Below are 17,525 nucleotides of genomic sequence, written 5' to 3'. Positions count from 1 at the left end.
CAGCATATCAGCTCCCTCACGCCTCTGGGCACACGCACTTCCGATGACCTCACGGTCGCACCATCCCACTTCTGACACCAATGCAGCTAATTTGGGGGGCAGTCCGGGAACCACTGCAGCCGGGACGCGAACCCGGGTCTCCCGCACCACGGGCGACCCTTTAGTCGACTGGTTAACGTAGTCGCCTGTCTTCCCGGAGCAGCCCGGGAACCGCCACAGCCGGGACACGAACCCGTGTCTCCTGCACCACAGGCAACAACATTAACCAGTCGACTAAAGGGTCCGACCCCTACTTATTCGTGTACGTTACACTAAACCCCTCTTTCGGGAAGCGCGTCCACGCGCTTCAGCATATCAGCTCCCTCGCACCTCTGTGCGCACACGCTTCCGATGACCTCACGGTCTCACCATCCCACTTCTGACACCAATGCAGCGAATTAGGGGGGCAGCCCGGGAACCGCCACAGCCGGGACGCGAACCCGTATTTCCTGCACCGCAGGCGACAACGTTAACCAGTCAACTAAAGGGGCCGACCCGGGTTCGCGTCCCGGCTGTGGCGGCGGTTCCTGGGCTGCCCCCCTAATTCACTACAATATGTAGTGTCTGTTGCTGTGAAAGTGCTGGTATCAAAGTCATTTGTAAGATGTACAAATGTTCCTCGACACTGACAGTAACACAGTACCACATTACTGTGTGTTCAGTGGTGAAATAAAAGGTAAATTTCTATACAACAGGACACAAACCATTCTCACACTATACTGTGTTTTTTCACGTAATGACTTCTTCAAACTTTAAAATTTAAACTGCACTACAACCTTTGACTATGCAGAGACTCAACGACTTGTGCTATTATTCTTTGTTCATTTATTCATCCATCTCGTCGTTCAATTTGTTTACACGCTTAATCCACTTCAGAGCCTTTCCAAACAAGCACTGTGTTATCCTGGACGAGACGCTAACCCAACCAAGGACGCCTCTGGGCAATTTACATTTTCCACTTAAGCAAATCTGTGTATTCTTGGACTTTAAGAGGAAACTGGAGGATGAAAATGAAAGCAAAAGAAGACACAAACTTCACAGACATGCCAAAATCTAACCAAAGAGGCAGTCCTCAGATTTACTTTTTTATTGTCAGCAAAACTAGTCATTGGGGTTGTTGTGGTATTTTTACACCCGGATGTTATTCGGCACCTGGTTCTCCGTGAACTGCACCACGTCCTGCTGCACCTTCCACTGAGACAGACTTTTCTCATCAGGCCTGTGGTCAGAATGAAGATGTCTGAAGGAAGAAAGAAAAGACAAATTCTACTACAGTGACAAATTACATGTTACAAAACTACAGTAATTCATTTTTACAGAAGTAACTAATCTTTTATAATTACAGAAAAACGCATTAATCAGATCATAAATGCTGGCTGGGATCTACAAAAAGATGCATGGCATTGCGATGTTATGGTGTTATGTGTAATGATAATGAAGATATTCTGTCTTTGTACCAGAATAAATTGCCTGTTCTAGTTATTATTCAGGAGAACGCAGATCATTTATAGTTGTATTACACCACTAATTATAATTTAAGGCAGTTTATCAATAATATACAACTAATGACATCATTTTTCTTATTTTCTCCCTCTTTGGCGTGTCCATCCAGTTCTTTGCTCACATCCCCTCCTGTGGTTTGGGAGGTACATCAACTTCCACACATGTACTCTGATACACATGGTGTCACTTTTCTCCAGGTGAACATGGAGGTTGATGATATTTCCCTCAGGTCAACCTGCTGCTGTACAGGCGTCCCACAGACTGTAGGTGTGCCTAATTACAGTGGTGGGACATGTGACATTATTCCAGCCGCCCACCCAGGAATGATGACACATATATGTTTCCTACAAGGCCCAGCCTAGCTAGCGGCACCACTGCGGTTTGAACCCTAAACTCCAGCAGTGGAATACTAGTATATTAGGATATTAGTGTATTTGGATACTTGTGAATTGGGATACTAACACACTGGGATGGATATTAGTATATCGGGATATTAGTTAATTAGAATATTTTTATTTTTTTAATATGGAGCTGCCAGGGGAGAGGAAAAGAGGAAGGCCAAAGCAGGGGTTTATGGATGTGGTGAGAGAGGACATGCAGGTGACTGGTGTGACAGAGGAAGATGCAGAGGACAGGAAGAGATGGAAATTGATGATCCGCTGTGGCGACCCCTAACAGGAGCAGCCGAAAGAAGTAGTAGTAGTAAATTAGGATATTAGTCTAACAAGACATTAGTCTAATGGGATATTAGTAGATTAGGACATACGTGTACTGAGATACTAGTGTATTTGAATACTTGTGAATTGAGATATTACTGTAATGGAATAATAGTGAACTGGGATACTGTGTATTGGGATACAAGCGTGCTGGTATATCAGTATAATGGGACTCTTGCGCATTTGGATATTAGTATATTGGGATATTAGTGTATTGGATATCAGTATCAGGGGATATTAGTGTATTGGGATATTAGTATGTTAGTATATTAGTATATTGGGATATTATTATACTGGATATTAGTATACTGAGATATTTGTATATTGGGATATTAATATATTATGATATTAGTGTATTGATATATTTTTACATTGGCATATTAGTATATGGGATATTAGTGTATTGGGATATTAGTATATTGGGATATTAGTGTATTGGGATATTAGTATATTGGCATATTAGTATATTGGTCCACTGCATCACCCCCACTAATCACATTTTTTAAGTCACCCAGCCTTGTCAAAACACGATTTAACAAGTTTTGTTGATTACTTACTTCAGAAAAGAGTGAAAATCCTCAAACGCTGCATCACAGCCCGGCCAGCGGCAGAATCCACTCATAAACAAAACACTGGCACCCCTAGTGTTTGGAGGACCCGAACTGCTGGAAGAACCAAGCTGAATCAGACCAAGTTATCACAAAGAAAGACACATACAGTGCCCTCTACTAATATTGGCACCCTTGATAAATATGAGCAAATGTGCTTATGAGAAAATGTCTTTGCTGTTTATCCTCTTGATCTTTCACTCAAAATTTAAGTAAAATCTAACCTGTAATTTTGGTATTGAAGATTGAAAGAAAAAAAAATCTTACTGTAAAATAAATATTTTTCTCAAAAATATGTGTGCCACACTTATTGACACCCCTAGAAATTCTTTTGCGTAAAATCTAATTGAAGTATATTTCCATTTTTAAAGTGATTAGGAGCCCTTTAGTGGTCACCCATTACTTCCTGTTTCACTTGGGTATAGATATGAGGTGACACACAGGCCAAATTCCCATAGTCATCCACCACTTACAGTTACATTACTGGATATTGCTGGAACTTTCAATAGGACTGGATTCGATGATCAGATGAGACCAAAACACCAGAGGTGGGTTTGGCATAGACAGAAAGATCACCATGCAGAAAAGTACCTCATCCCCACGGTGATGTATGGTGGTGGATCTTTGATGTTGTGTGACCGTTTTTCTTCCAAAGGCCCTGGACAACTTGTCAGGATACATGGTATCATGGACTCCATCAAGTACCAGCAGATATTAAATCAAAACCTGACTGTTTCTGCCAGGAAGCTAAACCTGGGCCGTGGTTGAATCTTCCAGCAGGAGAATGATCAAAACTGACACAAAAATTGTTCACTGACCACAGAGTCAAGCTTTTGCCATGGCCATCCCAGTTCCCTGACCTAAACCCCATAGAAAACCTGTGGGATGAGCTGAAGAAAAGAGTGCAAAAGCAAGGACCTGGGAATCTGAAGGACCTAGTAAGATTCTGGAGGAATGGTCTCGGGTCCTTTGCCATGTGTTCTCCAACGCCATTATTCATTATAGGAGAGCACACAGAGCTGGTATCTTGGCAAAGGGAGGCTGCACAAAGTATTAAATGAAGGGGTGCCAATAATTGTGGCACATACACAGATCAGCCAAAACATTAAAACCACTGACAGGCAAGTGGATAACATTGATTATCTCATTACAATGGCACCTGTCAAGGTGGGCTATATTAGGCAGCAGGTGAACAGTCAGTTCTTGAAGTTGATGTGTTGGAAGCAGGAAAAATGGGCAAGCGTAAGGATCTGAGCAACTTTGACAAGGGCCAAACTGAGATGGCTAGACGACTGGGTCAGCGCATCTCCAAAACAACAGATCTTTTGGGGTGTTCCCGGTATGCAGTCAAGTCAAGTCAATTGAATTTGTATAGCCCAACATCACAGTGGTCAGTACCAACCAAAAGTGGTCCAAGGAAGGACAACTAGTGAACCAGTGACAGGGTCATGGGTGCCCAAGGCTCATTGATGTGCATGGGAAGCGAAGGCTAATCCATCTGGTCTAATCCCACAGAAGAGGGTGTACAGCTCAAATTGCTGTAAAAGTGAATGCTGGCTAAAATAGACAGGTGTCAGAACACACAGAGCATCACAACTTGCTGTGTACAGGGCTGTGTAGCTGCGGACTGGTCCAAGTGCCCATGATGACCCGTTCATGGCAACGGTATTCCCTGATGGCAGGATAATGCACCCTGCCACCCTGAAAAAATTGTTCAGGAATAGTTTGAGGAACATGACAAAGACTTCAAGGTTTTGCCTTGGCCTCCAAATTCTCCAGATCTCAATGGAATTGAGCATCTGTGGGACGTGCTGGAAAAACAAGTCCGATCCATGGAGGCTCCACCTCGCAACTTACAGGACTTCTGATATCTGGTACCAAGACATTAGCAGATCTGCCGCTAATGTCTAGGTAACAGATACCAGAGAACACCTTCAGAGGTCTTGTGGAGTCCATGCCTCGATGGGTCAGAGCTGTTTTGGCAGCACGAGGGGGACCTACACAATATTAGGCAGATGGTCATAATGTTTTGGCTGATTGGTGCATGTTTTTCAGAAAATATATGTTGCATTATAAGAATTTATTTTTGTTTTCAACCCCCCCCCCCCCCATTGTACTTGACCAATGACCCCACTCTTCTGAGCCATCCCAGTCACTGCTCCATCCCCTCTGCCGATCCGGGGAGGGCTGCAGATGACCGCATCTCCTCCGATACATGTGGAGTCGCCAGCTGCTTCTTTTCACCTGACAGTGAAGCGTTTCGCCAGGGGGATGTAGTGCGTGGGAGAATCATCATGCTATTCCTCCCAGTTCCCCCTCCTCCCTGAACAGGCATCCCGACCGACCACAGGAGGCGCTAGTGCAGCAACCAGGACACATACCCACATCTGGCTTCCCACCTGCAGACATGGCCAATTGTGTCTGTAGGGATGCCCGACCAAGCCGGAGGTAATACGGGTTTATCTTCAATTAAAGGTCAAGAGTTTTGTTAATATTTTGAGTGAACGATCAAGAGGATAAACAATAGAGATTTTTATATAGCTTCCTTTGCTCATATTTATCAAGGGTGCCAATATTAGTGGAGGGCACTGTAAACACACACACACACACACACAAAACCCCATAACACCCAAACCCTTCGATCAAACTGTAAATTCAGTTCCTCGTTATGATGGGATATTTTCATCTTGGATGACTTCATCCTCTGGTGGGTAGTTTATTTCTGCAGACTGTAACATGTTATAAATGGATGTTGGTTACCTGTCTTGTAGCTTGGTCTCTGCAGCGTTGTGTTCTAAGCTGTCTCGTCTGGAGGGCAGGGTGGAGCGGTGGAGTCTGGCAGACGGGTCAGACGGTGGGGGGGAGGACTGCTGGCAGTCTCTGTCCGTCTTGCACATGGGGACGGGTTGAGGCGAACCGTTTTCTGCAGGAGTGGCAGAGAGAGAACAGCTTTTAGCCCGTTTTAAATCTGCCGTCAAGTCAAGACCTTGGTCTTCGTGACGCTGATGCAGATACACACACCTGACTGGATGCCGTGTGTAGCACAAACAGCACCAGACTCTGTTTGCTAAGTTTGACGATTTTATGTGATAAGATCACCGTGTGACAGTTATGATTTTAGAAAGCAGAAGACTCTAAGCAGTTGGAAACTCACTTTAGCAGTACATTTGACATGGGATGGAAGCTATTTTTGATTAGTCTAGAATATTTTTGATGACTACAGTTATTCAGTTATGATCAAGTAATCGGTATGGTGTGATTACTACATAGCGCTCATGATGCCAGCTGGTAACAGTTGAATTTATCAGCTAATTTCTGACTCTCTTGTGAGTTTGTCTGGATAAAAGCATCTGCTAAATGATAACATGTAAATGTCCTCCAGGACCAAAAAAGTCAAAGTCTGTATACTGAAGAGAAAATCTATGTACCAAACTGTTGTCTAGAAGCTTCCAAGACACTTGCTTGGGATCCCTGTCGCAGGACGGAGGGCCGGTGTTTGACCTGCGGATGAAGAGACGGGCCCGGCTGTCTTTTACCCTCCACCTCTCTCCAGACCTGAGACACCAAATTAAAACAGCAAACCTTCACAGAAACTCCACAAATGGAAGCAGTTTTTAAGGACGGCCTTTTTACATGCAGTTAAAATCACTGAAGCTGCTTTCTATCTTCTATTTTCTTTACACACCCATTTAATCAACAGGCATTGTACCATCCATCCATCCTGGACACACACACACAGCTAGGGACAATTTACTACGGCCTATTCACCTGACCTACAGGTCTTTGGACTGTGGGAGGAAACCAGATTACCTGGAGGAAACCCACACAGACATGGGGACAACATGCAAACTCCACACAGAGGACAACCCCCAAGGTTGGACTACCCGGGGCTCGAACCCAGGAACTTCTTGCTGCGAGGCGACTGTGCTAATCACTGCACCACTGTGCCGCCTCTTTGGCGCAATAAACAATACCCAAAAACCCAATAAACAATAATACTGAAATAGGCAATAGGCTACTACAGCCCAAATACCAAATACATAAATATTTAAAACAAATAAATATAAAAGGAATAATAATACATATTTGTACCAATAAATACAAATCTAAAAAAGGACAACATCCATCCCTGATATTGTCAACCGAATGTTTTTAGTCTCAATATTTCAGTCCATATGGCCATAAGACTTGTCTATACCTCTGATCCCACGCAGTCATTTATTACCTCCACACCACTCCTCCACTTCATCTGCCTTCCATCAGTCCAGCTGAATATTTGCTCATTCATCTATACAGCTATTTATGGGACACAATCCAGCTTTAGCCCAGCTTCTAGTTTGTATTGTGCTTGTTCTTTCATTTTGTTTTTATTGTCCTCATTTTGATCCGTTTCATGTTGCTTGTGTTTTTGTGAGTAACTTTCTGACTATGCTGTCTGTTAAAACTGCCCCGTACAGCCCTTTCTGAATTTCAGCGTCATTACTCGAGATCGTATGTTCCCCTTCTGGTGTGGGAAGATGGCGGCGCGAATTCACGTCTGCGGCGGCCTCACCCAGTACCGTCCATGCAGTGTCTTTGTCCACGTCTGCACCTAAGCTTGTCTACGTTTGATGGCTGGGAGAGCTGGCACTGGATGGGTTGGGAGAGCCTGGTCTGCTGCGTCCTGTGGGCCCAGGGACCACGGCCCTGCCTGGAGCTGTGCCCAAAAAGGTAATACCGAGGGCGGTCTGACAGGACGCGGAAGCAGGGCAGGCTAAGCTAACTGCTAGCCCATGCAGACCGGCAGTTCCGATAACGCCAAGGGCGGTCTGGCAGCGGCCTCGCCTAGCCTTGACCGTGTTGTTAGTGTCGCTGTGTAGGGTGCGGGGAGGTGTGGCAAAGGTGTCTGGCTGGGAGAGCTAGCGTTGGATCGGCTGAGGAAGCTTGGTCTGCTGCGTCCTGTGGGCCCAAGGACCACGGCCCTGACCACAGCTACGCCCGAAGAGGAAACACCGAGGGCGGTCTGATAGGGCGCGGAAGCGGGGCAGGCTAAGCTAACTGCTAGCCCATGCAGACAGGCAGTTCTGATAACACCAAGGGCAGTCTGGCAGCAGCCTCGCCTAGCCTTGACTGTGTTGTTAGTATCGTCATGTGGAGTGCGGGGAGGTGTGTCAAAGGTGTCTGGCTGGGAGAGCTAGCATTGGATCGGCTGAGGGAGCCTGGTCTGCTGCGTCCGGTGGGCCCAAGGACCACGGCCCTGACCAGAGCTATGCCCGAAGAGGAAACACCGAGGGCGATCTGACAGGACGCGGAAGCGGGGCAGGCTAAGCTAACTGCTAGTCCATGCAGACAGGCAGTTCTGATAACGCCAAGGGCAGTCTGGCAGCGGCCTCGCCTAGCCTTGACTGTGTTGTTAGTATCGTCATGTGGAGTGCGGGGAGGTGTGTCAAAGGTGTCTGGCTGGGAGAGCTGGCATTGGATCGGCTGAGGGAGCCTGGTCTGCTGCGTCCGGTGGGCCCAAGGACCACATCCCTGACCGAAGCTGCACCTGAAGAGGAAACACCGAGGGCGGTCTGACAGGACGCGGAAGTGGTGCAGGCTAAGCTAACTGCTAGCCCACGCAGACCGGAAGTTCTGACAGTCATCCTGGCTGGCGTTCGTTCTCTTGGACAGTGATTTTTCTTTTCTTTTTTTTAGTTTAAATATATGTGTTAGTTTGGATATGTGTGCTCTTGTAGTTTTTGGATGTGTTTTTGTCTTTATGTTGCACTGCTGTGGGCCGGGCGAGGCCATGTTTCGTTTAATTTCTTGTGCGCAAGTGCATGAAATGAAACGACAAAGTGTTTCTGAGTCTGATTTCTAATAAACAAATCAATATCCATTCATAACGAAGTGAGAAACGTTCCCCTAAAAGCAACAACTTCCCAAAGTAGAGACAGAAATTCTGAAGCAATTCAAAAGTGCAAACAGCCGTTGAACGACATTAGAAATGGAGAGAAAATGACACATAGACACTTCTTCTTACCTGCTGTGGCAGAAGGCCTTTTTGGGTAGACGAGGCCAACAAGGCACTCGTAGCCATCACAGGATTTATCTGCAAACGATGAAACTCACATCACCGTACGTAAAAACCTTGACATTCTCACATGGTTAAAAAAAATGTTTAAATAACATAAATGTGAATGTAAATGAGGAGCTATGACCCTCCATCCAACACTATGGCAGTCTCATAAAGGAAGTAATATCCGCAGCTTTACTTTGACATAACCTCCGCCAGACTAAAAACAACACAGTCTCATCAGCAAACAAAAACTTTTACTCGACTTCAGCAAATCTGAGCAGATCTTTGGGCCTTTGCCTTTTCAATTCTCAGTTTTTCCTTTTTGACGTAATTCCCACTTTGAAATTATTGTTACATCTTTCCTATTTTCTTCCTAATTTGTTATTTTATGATTTGATTTTCCTATTTCAATTTTATTGCAGCGTGACTATTACAATCAACACGGTAAGCGATAAACCAGTTTTTCGTACAGCATCCTCTGGTTCTCCACAGGGGTCCATGTTGGCTCACGAGCAGGACTTGGTTGAATATTATGTGCTCATATTTTGTAGGTGGCGCCCCTGTCTGTCACTGAAAGAACTGCAGGAATGACTTCCTTGCTGACGTTAAGTGGATGTAGGTGTAAAAAAAAATGGGAAGAAGGGACAGCTGACCATCCCAAATGGACAGACAGAAGCAATAGCTTGGACAGACATTCAGCCAATACAACAGACTGTATACAGTTGAGATAACACAACCAGCCTCCAAACTACAACTAGACTGTATGGTCTCCAGACACACGCAACTTCTCAAAGGCTTGTCGTATTGCAAACCCCAGTGTCTTCTCTCAAGTCAGAGTCGACAGCTTACATCCTTTGTACAAAGAGGTAAAAAGGAGGTGAAGATGGAAAAAAGAGACAAGAGAGGTGGATGAAAGTCAACCACAACAGGGGTTGATGAGAGAGAGAGACAACAGGAGATAAGGAGGTGGAAAACAGGTGAGGAGTAATGAGGTCATAGTATTTACACAGTATACTTCATTCCGCTGGTGATCACCGTGTCTTTCTTTTAGGAGTCTTGCAACGGAGAGACCAAAGAAAAACAAAGCAACTGAACACAGCGGTTTTTAAATGTGTGTCGTGACCCACAACCTGGTGGCTGCAGGGAGGGGCCCGGTGGGGTGGGTTGTGATGGCCACAATAGACGCATTTTATTTGGTGACAGAATTCAAAGGGAAAAGGAAAACATTCGTTTTGATAGGTTTTGTGTCAGTGCAAATAAATGCAATGATTTCTAGAGGCGTCGACCAGCGAGTGACACACCTGAGGCTAATAAGAGGTTACACCTTGGTAAGCTAGCTAACGCAGAGACCCCGCAGAAATGTAAAGTGAAGAGGCAAACATGTTGTAAAACACAATATCTAGACAATATCTGTACAATATCTACAACATCACATACGGGTATGTATTTAACGACAATGCTGTTTGTCTGTCCAACAGTGGCGTGGCCAGCTCGGCATCGGTTTTTATGCCTTTATAGTAGCGACGTTTGAACTACCTCTGACACTTGATAATTCATTATATTTGTTCTACGTTTGAAGTGGCATTTATCATGTTTTGTTTTTTTGACGATATGAAAAGGCTTTCTGAGATTCTTCTGAGCTGTGCTGCAAAGCTGTCTTCTCCACTTTTGAGAGCTGAAACGCTCGCTGGTGAACGTGGGAGGCCCAGTTTTGTGGAAGGACACTGGAGTTGTAAATGGCAGAGCGCCCTCCTCCAGTCTGCTTGCCAAAATAAAGAACACAGGTTTTCAAAAGCAGAAATCTCAGCACCTGCACACGTATTGTGTTTCAGTTGGTGTGGATCGAGAACTCTTTCCAAACCCCCCCACCCCCCACCAGATACATGATGACCATTTTTTCCCACAGTAGTCATGTGGAGTTAATTCGAACATTTCTCCAAGTGCAGGATGCAAAGGTCCTCTGTACTACGGCCCTCTCACTGCTCTTTGCTTCAATCTAGAATGTCCTGACCTCCAACCAACACCTTAGCTTGTATCTAGACATGGCTGGCTTGGAAATTAGTCACAGGGACGTTCACCTCTCTTTATATTTCACTCACAGAGGTTTGCGGCGAGACTTTGCCTCCCGACAGAGAAGAGGAACAAGCACAGAGGTCTTCTGACTGATCTCCTCCTCCTTCACTATGGATACGTTCTTGCTGCTGTCGCCCACATCTCCTTCGCTCGCTGCCGGTCTCTAGCATTCCTAGACTGGCAGGGAAGAGATCAACGCTTCAGTATTGTATTACACTAGACAAACAACCAAACAAACAAACAAACAAACAAACAAACAAACATGATGAGATTTCATCCTTGAACCAATAGAAGTCTCAAGATGACATCACTAAACAGAATAAAGAACAAATGTATAAGCATTTTAATTAAGTATATAAAAGCCATAATCATGTTCACAGTCTTGTGTGCTTGTTTCTTGACACTTGGGTCCCTTCTGGAAAAATGTGCAATATTCTGAGGAGAAGTTTGAAAACTATAATAGTTAAAGCCTAGTGTCATCTGGGAAGACAATAAACGGCAGCACTTTACAGTGAGACATATTGTAGCGAATTCGGGGGACAACGCATCCACAGGAACTGCCGCGGCCGGGAAGCGAACCCGTATCGCCCGCACCACAGGAGCCATCGCTAACCGCTCGACTAAAGGATTAGACCCGCGAGCCGGCGGCCAGCGTGCCTTCTTATCCATGCACGTTACAATACTTTATAAATACATAATAAGTGGTTGCTAATTACTTTATGAAAGGATTATTCTTGTTTCTTTCAAAAAGGGTCTTATTTTTGTACCTTTTTCCATCACATATCAGTTACATATCAGTGGGAAGATGGCGGCGCGAACTCACATTTGCAGCGGCCTCAACCAGTACTGATGTGGGCCGATGGCGGCACCAACCTACTTTTGCGGCAGCCTCACCAAGTACCGTCCATGCGGTGTCTTTGTCCAAGTCTGCGTCTAAGTTTGCCTTGGTTTAATGGCTGGGAGAGCCGGCGCTGGATCGGCTGGGAGAGCTTGGTCTACTGCGTCCTGTGGGCCCAGGGACCAATGCCCTGCCTGGAGTGGCGCCCAAAGAGGAAGCACCCAGGGCGGTCTGACAGGAAACAGAAGAGGGGCAGGCTAAGCTAACTGCTAGCCCATGCAGACCGGCAGTTCCAGTAACACCGAGGGCGGTCTGGCGGCGGCCTCGCCTGGTGGTGACTGTGTTTTTGGCGTCGTCATGTGGAGTGCGGGGAGGGTGTCTGGCTGGGAGAGCCGGCGTTGGATCGGCTGGGGGAGCTTGGTCTACTGCGTCCTGTGGGCCCAGGGACCACGGCCCTGCCTGGAGCTGCACCCGAAGAGGAAGCACCCAGGGCGGTCTGACAGGATGCAAAAGCAGGGCGGGCTAAGCTAACCTCCAGCCCATTCAGACCAGCAGTTCCGACAGTCATCCTGGCTGGTGTTTGCTCTCACGGACAGTGACATTTTGTTTGATATGTTTGACATATGGCAGTGGGGTTTTTAACTAGATTGTTTAACACAATCTTGGAAAGTGAGAGGATGCCTGAGGAGTGGAGGAGAAGCATACTGGTACCAGTTTTCAAGAACAAGGGCGATGTGCAGAACTGTAGCAACTACAGAGGTATAAAGTTGATCAGCCACAGCATGAAGATATGGGAAAGAGTAATAGAAGCTAGGTTAAGAGGAGGAGAGGTGATGATTAGGGAGGAGAGATGCTGGGTATATTGGGAGAAGGATGCTGAATATGGAGCTGCCAGGGAAGAGGAGAAGGGGAAGGCCAAAGAGGAGGTTTATGGATGTGGTGAGGGAGGACATGCAGGTGGCTGGTGTGACAGAGGAAGATGTAGAGGACAGGAAGAGATGGAAACGGCTGATCCGCTGTGGCGCCCCCTAACGGGAGCAGCCGGTAGTAGTAGTAGTAGTAGTAGAGATGTTGGATATATGTGTTTTTGTAGTTTTGTAGGTTTTGTAGGTTTTATTTTTTAGCTTGCATATGTGTTCTTGTAGTTTGGATGCATTTTTGTTTGTACTGCACTGCTGTGGGTGGGGGAGACGATATTTCGCTTCATTTCATGTACGCCAGTGCATGAAATGAAATGACAAATAAATGTTCCTGATTCCTGATTATGATAATGTACCTTTCTGGTTCACCCTGCAGGAAGCAGCAGCCTATCCTTACCGTAGGTAGTAGTAACCACCCATAAATTAGCTGGCCAGCAGAATAGAGAAATCATAGATGATGGACAGTCATGGACACAGTCTGACTGAGACACTAGGGGGGGGGGTTTGTTGTTTAAAGGACACGTTTAAGACAATTGTTCACTTAACCTATAAGACACTTCTGTAAAACTGAGTGCAGTGGTGGTCCCCGGTCCAAAAATCTACTGAATGAAGACAGTGAGCAAAATGACATCATAACCGACATGTATGATGGAGAAAAAAAACTCCATAGACATTCTTTGTGATGATAAAATGTGGGTGTGCAACCAGGTAACTGTTTCACGAATGCCTTACACAACTTCCCTACTGATTTATAAAGCCTTTACAAAGTACGCTTTAGTGTGCAGTAGTAGCCAATAAGCCAAACAGAGTCCTTTCGGGAACTCTGAGTCAGTAGTAAATCTGGCAGAAAGAAGGGCCTGCAGTGAAGATGTCACGGGAGCTGGAAGAGAGGCTGTGGTCGTGCACAGGTGCACATGCACAGGTGCACACGAGATGACTCCGATAGCGGTGCAGGGGAGTCGTGAAGAGCAGCAGGAAGACACTGCTGCTGCAGCGGCGTTGGCCACGTCACGCAGCTCGCGAGGCCGCCTCGCGAGCGCCGGGATTTGTGTTTGTCAGGGATGCCAAACGAGACGGTTTGTCATAAACAAGGATGAATCATTCAGTGTTTTCCTTGAGTTAAGTGTTGCGACTGACAATTTACTTTCGCCGAGCTTCCTGCCAGATCAGAGGTTAGCTGGTGGCAGCAGGGGAGCGTTCGCTTCAACACCAAACAAATGAGACCTCAAAAGCAACGCCCACAGAAACAGAAACAGGAATCCAAGTCAGAAGTGAAAGCGCTGCAACCAGTCTGCGGCTTCTCACTTCGAGCTCACATTCTGGAGCCCCATCTCCACCATTACCTCCTCTATCAGAGCCCCATCAGAGTCAAATGTGCCACACACACAGCAAGAGGAGGGAAGAAAACTGCGTTTGTGGACGGCCGCCTGTGAAAGAAGCCAGCCTTGTCCTCAGCACAACAAACGGGTGGGGAGTAAAGAGGGAGAACTGAGAGAAAGGGAGGAAAGGGAGGAAAGGTGCGAGAGGCTGACGAGAGAAGAAACTGCCCAGTGTGAATTTGGGACTCTCTGAAAGACAAGAAAAGCCCCACGCCATTTAAATTAGAGGGTGTTTTTGAGACGAATGTTTCTGCCTCAGATGTGTCAGAAGAAGTGTTTTCTGGGTGGGCGTTTTCACCCAAAGCGTCTGTATGGAAAGCTGCGGATGCATCATCCCGGTATTACTTTCAAGCTGTGGGTTTTTTTTTTGTTGTTTTTTTTTACAACCTTCCATATTTTGAATATTGTGAAATGTGGCTGCCACTGACACGCAGATGAAAGTGTGGGAGAAATTTGATTTCCTTTTTGATTCGGTCTGTGACCTATACTGCGATTGTGGGCAGGAAAAATAAAGACGCGATGTAAAACCGTCGATTCAAAGAGGAAATACTGACAAATTCGGAGATATTGCTTCATTTGGTGAAATTTACCAGGCCCAATTCAATATGTCGAATGAAATTGCCAATGATATGACGATTAATGAAATGGATTTGATATGTATTTGATTTACCTTGCAACTGAAATGCATTATCATTTGAGTCTACCTTCTGCTGCCCAGAGAGATCAGCCCATTATCTCAAAAGGAAATGTGAAATTATAACCCGTCCATCCATCCCTCCATCCATCCATCATCCAAACCGCTTATCACAAATGGGGTCACGGGGATGCTGCAGCCTATCCCAGCAGTCACTGGGCGGCAGGCGGGGAGACACCCTGGACAGGCTGCCAGGCCATCACAGGGCCCACACACACACACACACACACACACACAGGGGGGCTACTTAATACGGCCGAGTCGGGGAGAACGTGCAAACTCCACACAGAGGACGACCCCCGAGGCTGGGACCCAGAGCACTGCACCACCGTGCCACCCACACTTATAACCAATTGTTAGAGTTTGGTTCTTTTTTTTCAACAGGTTTCATTCAAAATTATGTAGCAGGATAAAAATGTGACGTTACATAAAAGATTAAAACTGCCAAAGACATCCTCGAAGCAAAGCTGCTAAACTGGAACATGAGACGGGATGTGTTTGGCCCTGCAGACTGCACACCAGGTTAAACTAGACCGACCGGGATTTCACTCCTACCTAAAACGACCGTGGGCAGTCAAAATGACGGCCGGTTTTTAAACGCTGTGTGGGTGATGCTTCAATTTGGGGCACTTTTGGGTTTTGAAATTTTGAAAAAATAAAAGGAATCTTTTTTTTTTCTTTTTTCAAAAGCTCTATGAAGTGGGGGCACGGTGAGGGGTAGGCAAAGACGAGGAAGACAGAAGACGCGGTGGCTATGTGACGTCAGAGAGTGGACAGGCCTTGACTTTGCCGGCTGAGGACAGACAGAGACGGCGAAGGCTGGTTGCGGATTCAACAGCGGTGCCCCTACGACCTCTTGATAGGTTACGGCAGTGGTTCTCCACCTTTTTGGGGTCCTGGACCCCCTGCGTATTTTTGATCTACCCTGAGGACCCCTCCACCTGATCTTGTTGGACGGGGTTGCAATTTGATAGAAACAGTAGAAACTGCATTTTAATTGCATTATAGCATTTATTCACTCTTTGGGGCAAAAATAAGAGCTTTCAGTTGTAACTTAGATATAGTTAACAAAACAGAATTCTTATGCAGTAACTTTCAGATATATGTAACAAAACAGAATATGTATTCAGTAACTTTCAGATATATGTAACAACACAGAGTATGTATTCAGTAACTTTCAGATATACACTACCGTTCAAAAGTTTGGGATCACCCAAACAATTTTGTGTTTTCCATGAAAAGTCACACTTATTCACCACCATATGTTGTGAAATGAATAGAAAATAGAGTCAAGACATTGACAAGGTTAGAAATAATGATTTGTATTTGAAATAAGATTTTTTTTACATCAAACTTTGCTTTCGTCAAAGAATCCTCCATTTGCAGCAATTACAGCATTGCAGACCTTTGGCATTCTAGCTGTTAATTTGTTGAGGTAATCTGGAGAAATTGCACCCCACTCTTCCAGAAGCAGCTCCCACAAGTTGGATTGGTTGGATAGGCACTTCTTTGAGCAGACTGAGTTTCTGGAGCATCACATTTGTGGGGTCAATTAAACGCTCAAAATGGCCAGAAAAAGAGAACTTTCATCTGAAACTCGACAGTCTATTCTTGTTCTTAGAAATGAAGGCTATTCCATGCGAGAAATTGCTAAGAAATTGAAGATTTCCTACACCGGTGTGTACTACTCCCTTCAGAGGACAGCACAAACAGGCTCTAACCAGAGTAGAAAAAGAAGTGGGAGGCCGCGTTGCACAACTGAGCAAGAAGATAAGTACATTAGAGTCTCTAGTTTGAGAAACAGACGCCTCACAGGTCCCCAACTGGCATCTTCATTAAATAGTACCTGTTAGAGCCTGTTTGTGCTGTCCTCTGAAGGGAGTAGTACACACCGGTGTAGGAAATCTTCAATTTCTTAGCAATTTCTCGCATGGAATAGCCTTCATTTCTAAGAACAAGAATAGACTGTCGAGTTTCAGATGAAAGTTCTCTTTTTCTGGCCATTTTGAGCGTTTAATTGACCCCACAAATGTGATGCTCCAGAAACTCAATCTGCTCAAAGAAGTGCCCATCCAACCAATCCAACTTGTGGGAGCTGCTTCTGGAAGCGTGGGGTGCAATTTCTCCAGATTACCTCAACAAATTAACAGCTAGAATGCCAAAGGTCTGCAATGCTGTAATTGCTGCAAATGGAGGATTCTTTGACGAAAGCAAAGTTTGATGTAAAAAAAATCTTATTTCAAATACAAATCATTATTTCTAACCTTGTCAATGTCTTGACTCTATTTTCTATTCATTTCACAACATATGGTGGTGAATAAGTGTGACTTTTCATGGAAAACACGAAATTGTTTGGGTGATCCCAAACTTTTGAACGGTAGTGTATGTAACAAAACAGAATATGTATTCAGTAACTTTCAGATATATGTAACAAAGCAGAATTCTTATGCAGTAACTTTTAACCATGCAAACGGGAGCGAGATCCCTTATTAAAATACAATAAATTACACTTGTGAAACAGATGTAATTAGAGAAAAAAGTCCTGTATAGTTTAGGTAGATAAAGGTCTCAGTCACATTTGAGTAAAATACTCCTATTTCTATAAATGTCATAGGATCTTTTTTTAAAGATATTTTATTTTCACGGACCCCCTTGCAATTACACCACGGACCACTAGGGGTCCGCGGACCCCCGGTTGAGAGACACTGGGTTACG

The 17,525-nt window shown here is 45.3% G+C and overlaps 1 protein-coding gene across 1 annotated transcript in view; it reads right to left on the bottom strand.

The window, feature by feature from the left end:
- Positions 1-17,525, bottom strand: part of foxp3b (forkhead box P3b) — a 31,163-nt gene that overhangs the window by 9,965 nt on the left and 3,673 nt on the right. The window contains exons 2-7 of the mRNA XM_056275172.1: positions 11,006-11,156; positions 8,871-8,939; positions 6,295-6,421; positions 5,627-5,789; positions 2,816-2,920; positions 1,192-1,279 (exon numbers count right to left, since the gene is read on the bottom strand). Coding sequence (XP_056131147.1) covers positions 1,192-1,279; positions 2,816-2,920; positions 5,627-5,789; positions 6,295-6,421; positions 8,871-8,939; positions 11,006-11,149 — 696 coding nt within the window. The 5' untranslated portion in view covers positions 11,150-11,156. The remainder of the gene's footprint in view (positions 1-1,191; positions 1,280-2,815; positions 2,921-5,626; positions 5,790-6,294; positions 6,422-8,870; positions 8,940-11,005; positions 11,157-17,525) is intronic.

The sequence above is a fragment of the Lampris incognitus genome, chromosome 2 (genome assembly GCF_029633865.1).
Source record: "Lampris incognitus isolate fLamInc1 chromosome 2, fLamInc1.hap2, whole genome shotgun sequence".
NCBI lineage: Eukaryota > Metazoa > Chordata > Actinopteri > Lampriformes > Lampridae > Lampris > Lampris incognitus.
The sequence above is the reverse complement of the archived record's forward strand: the minus strand, read 5'-3'. Positions and strand labels throughout refer to the sequence as shown.